Below are 8,839 nucleotides of genomic sequence, written 5' to 3'. Positions count from 1 at the left end.
GCGTTCTTATAGGCTGGTAATGCCTTGGGAGACGGGCGTTTGTGCGCTCTGGAGGAGCTAAGGAACAGGAATGGAACTGGCCCAAGGAGTGGCAGTTATGGAAGTTGGGGTAAGGTTTAGGTATAGGTTTAGGTAGAGCCTTTGACTGCAGATCAAGAAGTCACAGGTTCTAACTTTCCTTGGGGTGTCACTTTGGATGAAAGCTAAGTGGATGTGTTACAACTGAGCTCCAACAACCTCCTCCAGGTTTTAGATGTCTTCTGCTGGTTGTCTGATTCAGCCCAGTCCCATACTGTGGACTCTCACTGGAATGCAGTGTGATGTCTGGTACACAACCTCTATAGAGATGGCTGTTATGAAAGGATTCCATGTCAATAATTCCACTGTTCACAAAACTTGTTTTGACTGTAGTTTATTTTATTAAAAAGACCAGGGTGCAAATATGAAATTAAAAAAAATAAAGACAAGCATATAATTTGTAAGCATTTTAATACAAACTTAACAATATAAACTATTTCAGTCCCTCTTGACATGTAAGACACTGACTCAAAATACTTACTTATACCGTATTTTATCAAGTATTGCACAATGTAGGTACAAAATTAATATTCATACGATTACATTTTTGTCCATAATATAGCAAAATCGTATAACTCTTAACAGAAAATACAACTCTTCTTTCAGAAAAAGCAAATATTCCTACGCTTGAATTCCACCACTAAGGAATACTCTGTACACAATCTTTAGAATTGATGCATCTTAAAGATGGATTTCTTCAACATTTCTTATCTTTAAAAAAAGAAAAATAAGAGGAAGCTGCTGTAGCCATCACGGATCACTGGAGTAGTAAAAAGATATAAATGCAACACCATGTCATAGAAACAATATATACTCTGATATCTTACAAACTCTGTACTAAATTAAATTATACAATTAGAAAAAAGACCAAGTCACCCATTTAGCAGTGCCAATTAGTAGAAATCAGCCATGTCTTACCACCTGTAAAATACTGTAAGAGGCCCAAACTTGAAGCTTGAATATTTTTTGTCTTTTTTTTGTGTGAATATTTTTTGTCTTTTTTTTTTTTTAAGATCTTTCTTCCAACATAGTAAAAAAAGTATTTGTGCTTGGTTGGCAAAAAGGAAAAAGAAAAACAACGATGCATGTTAAGTAACCCAGCTTGGACATGTGTGTACAACAAGCTTGTAGTATAAACAAACTCAAGGGGTCCACAGTAACACCCCCCTTGGGCACATGCGCTTCACCGACTAGACAAAGAAACTTCTCATTGGATGCTCGTTTATTTCCTCGAAAGTCCAGTGGTTATCGTTATCGTCGATGTTTTCCAAATGGGCATTTTGTTTTTCCTTCTCTTTCGGCCACCGATCATTCATAAATAACCTCTCTCGTGAATTTAGTTAGCCATGACTGGCTGGAACTGCTGGTTAGAATACTGCATGCTGCTCAGACTGAAGTTGAGGCCTTCCATGAGGGACTTGTCGTTGAGGCCTCCGTAGGCAGCGAACACGTCAAAGGCATTGTTGTACTGCAGCGGGCTGAGGCCTCCCTCGCTGGGGAACGCGGCCCCGGGGCTCCCCTGCCCCTGGAGGCTGGGGAACACAAACTCCTTGGCGTTGGGGGAGAGGGCGGAGGCCTTCTGCTGCTGGCCCAGCCCGTAGAGGGAGTGCATGGAGGTGGAGATGGCTTTCTGCTTCAGGAGGGTGTTCACATTCAGGCCCATGTTGGTGGGGGAGGAGCGGGACGCCTTGTTGCCGTTGCCGACGCCGTTGCCGCCGCTGGCGCCGCCGTTGTTGTTGTTGCCACGGCCGCTGCTCTTCATCTTGGTGGAGCCGAACTTAGTGGCGGCGAAGGTGGCGGTGGTGAAGGTTAAGGGCTGGGCGGAGCGAGGCATGAAGGACGGGCTGACGGAGGCCGACTGGCCGAAGGGGGGCGAGGGCGAGCTGGACTCGGAGCACGCGCCGACGGGGTCGCTGATTGGCATGAAGACCTGGGCCTCCGGGTTGAAACTGTTCTTGATCTCCTTGTCCAGCTCGGAGCCGTTGTTCTCGTTGTTGTCGTCCACGTAGAGCACCTTCACCGTGCCCTTCTCCCCGATCTGGTAGGACACCTCGAAGGGGTCGATCCACACGCTCAGGTCTTGGGGGAGGTTGTTGCGGACATCCTCGATGTCCAGGCCGCTCTCTTTGGCCGCCTGCTCCACCACAGGATCCACCTTCTCCCCTACATGGATGCACCTGAACCCTGACCCCTTGTATGGCTTATCTGGGTACCAGTGACCCTCATACTTCTTCTTCAGCTGCCTTTCCAACTCCTCGCCGAATATGTTGACGCGTCTCCGGGGGAGTTTGTTGTACAGGTAGGAGATGATAAAGTTGAGTGCTACTTGTATTTCAAGCTGCATAGCTGCTTCACGGTGGAGATCGATCGTGTTTCCTTTTCCTGCAAAGAGTTGTCGTTTCCGTTCCTGCTTCTTCTTGTTCCTCCCAGAGTTGAAAAATCCTCCAAGGCAGTGGTGATTGGTTTGAGCTGAACGCAGAAACTAAGGGTGAGTGCTTGTTGCCGAAAAATATATCCTTCCTTCCACAAAGTAAAGTTCTGTATCCTGTAGGAGATATGGAGAAAATAATGGTATTAGAGGTGTAAATCCTTGGTGAAGACAAATTACAGATCAAAAACAAAAAGTCCGATTTTTTAAAATGTATTTTAATTACACATTTGCAGGAGTCAGGCAGACGTTGCCAAGCAGATCATCTTCCGAGACTGTTAATAAGGTCACAGGCTTGATTGGTTTAAATGCTCTTTTCATCGTGCCTACTCTCAACACTGCATTGCTGTATAGCGTCCCTCAGCTATACGATGTACACGGCTATAAATAAACGTCGTCATCCCGCTACTGACTCATACTGGGGGTGTCAGCATTGCGTGTTCCCTGGCTGTCTAGAGATACAGCACGCAAACATTGTTGACCTCTGCTGGGCCAAGGTTCATGGTCTTTTTATGCTAATTCAATAGAAGTGCGTATTAAATTAAAAGATGTTTCCGATACACAAGATACAATGACAGCTCTGTTGTGTAAAAAGCAACAACGATATAGTACAACTGAGTGTGTTGATTGCAGCAAACCCTACAGGCAACCTAGGATTGAGAGCTACCAACAATCCCATAGAAGGGTTGTTACATAATCCTTATTGAATTTCTGACCACGGTCACAGACGCCTCTCTCCACTATCGGAGTAAGTCCAATTTAAATTCGACTCGTCTGCTGAATATAAATGGTGAAATTATTTACAATAGACTGCCTCTTTAATTTGAATCACGTCTGACTACCTCTTATCGCTAGAACGAAAATGATCCATGTCGATTTATAACGTCGTGGCAGGTGTTCCTACGTCCAACCCGTCCACCATTAAAGGTCCACTGATAAAGACGCTGATAAAGATGCGACATTTTCTTGTTTTCGTGTGATCGGCAACGTTTGCACGAACATTATACAAAAACTGGAACAGTTTCTCGGAACCACCAAATAGACCGACCCTCCCTTCTCCAACAAAAGTAGTACCTGGTTGCCAGCTTTGGTTTTAGGATAGGTTGAGTGGCAAGGGGTTTATTTAGTATCTAAACAACAACGGTAAAATAATCAATGTTGCAAGTTATCTACTTACATTTAAATGTACAGCAGGTTCTTCTTGCACTGTTGATAGCTTGAGTGACGAATGGCTTTGCTGGCAAAATGATGTGTCTATGACGCGGTCAGCAAACTAATAGATAGCTTACTACCCTCTATAAAAAAAAGAATCTTCTGTGTATCTAAAAAGAGTATTCCAGGCGATATTTGTGTGTGTGTTGGGTATAATTTAATGTATCTAAGCAGGCTCACAAGCTACCTCCCCTCTGCCTGGGAGTTTTACAACTCTGTCCTTTTAACACGGGCTGATTTGGTTATATAGTAGCCCTCCGCCACGGACACACAGTAGGCGGTGATGCGGCTCTCAGAGGTCAACACCCTATAACAGGCTGCCATTTGCCAAACACGACATACGTCATTTTCAACTGCGTAAACTCGCATTTCTATTGGCTTCTTGTTATGTCTGTCAACTTGGAAGGTTCTATTTACGGTAGTGGTTTGTCTTTCATGTGGCTTGCCCTGCCGAATTGACCAATTTAACGGTTTTGATTAATGCTTGTTGTTCTACTGAAAAATTTATTAGAGATAACTATGAAACACCATAAGTACATGAATCGCACAAAACAATATTCGAAAGCTATAACTGAACACACATTTTTAATATAACTAAAACATTAAAGTGACATTTTTTATTTTGGTACTGGTTTAAAACAGAATTGTAGATCGGAATATTGACGATGGGATACGTTGGCTTATGGTTAGCTACAAGCGCAGGACACCTGTCACAAATACCATAACCTCAGTCTCACACTAACCTTGTTGTGCCCTGCAATGGCTATAAAGACCGCATTTGGCAAGAAGTCAAAACACACTTTCCAGGACCTACCTGTACTAACCACAAATGAAAAAAATTATAATACTGAGCCATGCAGAATCTTTAGTAGGAAGAAATTGCACCTTAATAAGCACTGACATTGTTGAGATTGAAGCTTATACAAGCTCACGATAATGCTGTTTTTTCTTCTTTGTCATCTTAATTCCTACCACACTGTCACATTAATTTAAAAAGTGCACATTTGTGAGGTCACAGTCTGTAGAAACTCAAAAATAGCTTGGTGTTGTTGCACAATAATTGCCTGGCTGTGTGTCTGTTCTATAGCTGTGCAGCTCTACCAACAGCTGTGCAGGGCTTAAGCTCTCCTTGCCAGGCCTAAGGTGTTTGACGTCACAACCTGTTCTTACCTAACCTGGGCTCCAGAGCCTGGTGTTTGCATAATGAGTACAATGCCTTGTGAATACAATTTGCCAGGATGAGGCTGAAGTAGGCCTACAACAGGTTTGTTTGGGGCCTGTAATGGTTTATAGAGGAGGTACTATTTTCCACCCCAGATAACCCACAGAGGAATGGAAGGTTTTATAATGAAGGATTTGCTCAGTGTGAGACCAGCCTGGTGCACCTACTGTGGATAGGAGAGCTCAGTTTAACTCTCAGCTCTTCAGCCCGGCAGAGAGCAGAGTCAATGTCATTTCTGATGCAATCATGACTGACAGTGATCAATAATAATTCATTTACTGTACCGTGTGTGTCCTTGACACTACATGTCCTGGTCTATTCTCAGAAAACCGATGAAAACCAAAACCCCCACACACATACAATGTTTATACAGTATGGACTTATACAGGATATATATATATACAGTATACAAAATACTTTCATCATCCTCAAGGTAACACAACAGTGTTGTGGTACAAACAGTGTAAAGCAGGTGAGCCTTAGGGGAGTCGTGGGTAGTCAAGTGTGGCTGGCAAGCCTTGCGAGTGAGTGGCCTTGCCTGCCCTGGCCTGGGCTCTGCCAGCTAATTTGCTTAAGGAGGATGTAGAGGAGCTAAGAAGGGGCTAGGGTAGGTTATGGAACCTTGCCTGGTTCTCAACTCGTCTCACTCTCGCTCTTGGCTCATGGGCCTAATCTCTCTCTTTGGGTTGTTGCTTTTTGAACAGAAATGTTCAAACTGTTTTCTCACAGTTCATCCAATTCAACTCAGTCTCTCTCTACTTTTCATCTTGCCCGTTTTTCTCTTCCTCTCTCCTCTATATCCCTTCCTCTCTCTTTCTCCCTCTCTCTTTCTCTATCTCCCTCTCCCTTTCGCTCACGTCAATTTCTGAAACACAGTTAGATATTAAAGCAATATATTTTCTTGGAAACTCCAGAGGATTTTTATGGTTAGGCTCCCTTTTCACTTCAGATTCAGTCACACCGAAACCTCCCCAACATTTCCCGTTTGTTAAATAAAGTCTCTCCTGTAGAGCCCTCAGGCAGCAGCAGGGACACAACGGGGCAACACACAACCCTTCCCCGGCTCCAGATTGGGCCCTGGCAGGGGTGAGACAGCCCCCCGCCCACCCTGCAGGACGCTGTGTTAGGCAAGGCCTGGCCCACAATCACACTCTACACAGGGCCGGTAGCCCTGGACGTCCCCCAAGGCCACCGGAGTAGACCAGCATGACACACAGCATCAGCGCGCAGAGTGGAGAGTGTCCACCAGCAAAATGGTGGTGCTCTCTCTATCTTTTGCCCTGGCCGTGAACAGGTTGGATGCGGTGGGCCGTGTGTAAACAAGTTGTTTTTTTACGTTTACCGTTTATGTTTTGGTCAACAGGCAGATGCCTTGATATGATGGTATGGGACAGCACAACATAAATAACAATGCCAGTGGGAAGTCGTCATGCTATGTGCTATTCGTTTTGCAGTTTTGCCATAACGTAAACAATTTGTCAAAATGTATCAGGACAGGCTAATATAACTGTGTCATGGACAGTGCTGTATCTGGAAATAAATGTTTCTTACAATTTTTTAACTATAGTTACCTTCTAGCTAGCTTCTTCCACAACATCATCCATGTACATGGTTGTAGTCAGCGACTACACACTCCTCCTGCATGACTGGATGGTTCTGGAAGTGAGTGTCCCTAATGAGCTTGTGTGTTTTTAGAATCACTCACACACCCCGAGATTCCGGTGTTAGATCATAATGACATTCTGTTCACCCATGTGAACATGTCTGTCATAATGAGCAAGTACAACAGAGCTTTGTCTACGGTGTGATTTTCCCACTGGCTGAATGCCTGTGGTTTTCTTAATAGCGAGGTTGTAATGGGTAAAGAAAAATGGTGTGTTTGATACACAGTGGGCACGTTACGAATAAAATGGGACACGATGTTTGTGTTTGTTTATGTGTATACGAAGAGGGGTGTTGGAGTAATTAATACTCACGAGCAAAGAGTCACACCTAGCAAAGGTTTCCACACAGAGACAAACACATGCTTTATCTGTCTTTGCCAGTGCAGCAGGGCTGTGGGTCAGACAGCGTACAGACACCATGGCACCGATCAGGGCAAGTTTGAAGACGTGTAGTGTGAATGGCACCGGTAAAATGCACACAGACTGTCCGTCTTACAGGAGGTGAGCCGAGCTCCAAGGCAGCCGAAAATACTTCCTGTCGGTTGTTTACCAGTGCAGCGTTTAAAGGGGGGGGGGGGGGGCGGGGAGAGTGGGGGGGGTCACACACTCCTGACAGGTCCCAGGAATGTTAATATAAGCAGCGTTAATACCTGCCCCTGCTCTCTTGTTTGTTTACCATCTGTCACACACACATGCATGCACACAAAGATTCTGACCCAGACCCAGAAATGCACACATAGACTGAGACCAACAAACACATATATACTGTACATGCATACATAGACTCAGACACACACACACATGTGCACACACAAAGTTGGATACACACACACAGGGCTGTGTGTGTACAGGACAAGCATGAGCTGAATAAATCCATAGTGAGGTCTGTGCAGTGGAAGGAGAGAAGCTAGCTGGCGGGCAGATGAATCTAAACCTCAGGCTACAACCTTGAAACCAACACACAGGGGAAACAGGCGGGAAAATCGAAAACATCCAAAATTGAAGTTAGAACTCTACTCAAGCTGCTACAGTAAGACCCTGGGTACAGTAGTAGGATGTTGTTGTTGTGTGGTCAGTTTCAGGACAGTTTGCCTGTGGGTGGGCGGGGTCAAAAGCAGGAGTTACGCAAGGAGTCCCATCCTGCTCGGCTGTTTGGCGTTTATCGAGGGGATTATGCTTAGCATGCCGAGCAGCGGCACCGTGAATCACACTGGGAAAAATACACTCGCATGAGCTTGGTCTTAATGACATCGGCACGGAAACGGAGACAGGATCCGTGTCCCGTGTTCCCTCTGCCCCCATCCCCCTCATCACCCCCCCCCCCCCCCACCCCCGTAGACCACACACATACACGTGCGCCCGGCAACGCACAACAACGCGCGCCAACTAGCACAGGCAGTGCCCTCTCGCAGACGAATCGACTTTGGAGAAATTCAATTAGGACCTGAAATGAACAGGCAGTGGGTGGGGATGGAGCTGGTGGCAGGCTGAGGGCCATCCATTGCGGTGGAAGTGTGTCACATTCCCATGAATACGGAATGGAGGGCTGAAACAGTCAACTCCAAGTCTCCGTCACTGTGATTTGTATTTTTATCCTCCTCCCCCCTCTCCTAACTAGACTCTGACCTTCTCTCTTTCTCTCTCAGCCTGGCTCTCACTGTCCCTCTCTCACCCATTTCTTGCTCTTTTTCTCTACGTTTTTTTTCCTCTCTTTCATCTTTAACCCCCTTTCCGAGCTTCCTGTTTCCTCTCTCCCTGGGTAAATCCATGAGTGTGAGGCAGTACAGCAGAGAGTTCCAGAAGGTGTCTTGAAAACTGAGAGAAGCCACCCACACACAAACAAACACACAAACTGAATTCCAACATCAAATGAGAATGTGTTCAAAACAAATCTGTATCGATAAACAATTCAACCTTAAATCAAACAGCAAGTTCATTGTTACTGCCTAACCCTGTCATAACACTTAGCATGCTGCACATCACATGACAGTCCACACATCCGGTCTCCACCACAATTATCGAAGTGTTACGCAGCCAACTGCAGCATCTGTGTAGAGCAAACCGTACACTCAGAAGCCTTCAATCTGGCGTGCAGGGAATTATGTAATGTAGTCATGGCAACTATTCTTCAAGATCAGTCTGCTCCTCCACAGTCAGAGTAGCATTCAAGTGCTATTTCCCCCCGCGGCCAAATGCCAGATCTCATTTCTTTAATGGCAATGAGCCCCTTTTTTG

The 8,839-nt window shown here is 45.4% G+C and overlaps 1 protein-coding gene across 1 annotated transcript; it reads right to left on the bottom strand.

Moving 5' to 3' along the window:
* Positions 1–396: 396 nt before the first annotated feature.
* On the bottom strand, positions 397–3,946 carry LOC134031009 (protein Tob1-like). Its single transcript, XM_062474471.1, has 2 exons — positions 3,684–3,946; positions 397–2,623 (listed from the first exon to the last, which is right to left on the bottom strand). Exon 2 carries the CDS (start codon positions 2,420–2,422, stop codon positions 1,415–1,417), a length of 1,008 nt encoding a protein of 335 aa, XP_062330455.1. The 5' UTR covers positions 2,423–2,623; positions 3,684–3,946; the 3' UTR covers positions 397–1,414.
* Between the last annotated feature and the right edge of the window lie 4,893 nt (positions 3,947–8,839).

The sequence above is a fragment of the Osmerus eperlanus genome, chromosome 12 (genome assembly GCF_963692335.1).
Source record: "Osmerus eperlanus chromosome 12, fOsmEpe2.1, whole genome shotgun sequence".
NCBI lineage: Eukaryota > Metazoa > Chordata > Actinopteri > Osmeriformes > Osmeridae > Osmerus > Osmerus eperlanus.
This window is presented reverse-complemented; position numbering and strand designations above follow the sequence as displayed.

What these genes read in the sequence shown, in the direction of transcription:
- LOC134031009 (XM_062474471.1), bottom strand. Translation starts at nt 2,422, where the DNA reads ATGCAGCTTGAAATACAAGTAGCACTCAACTTTATCATCTCCTACCTG.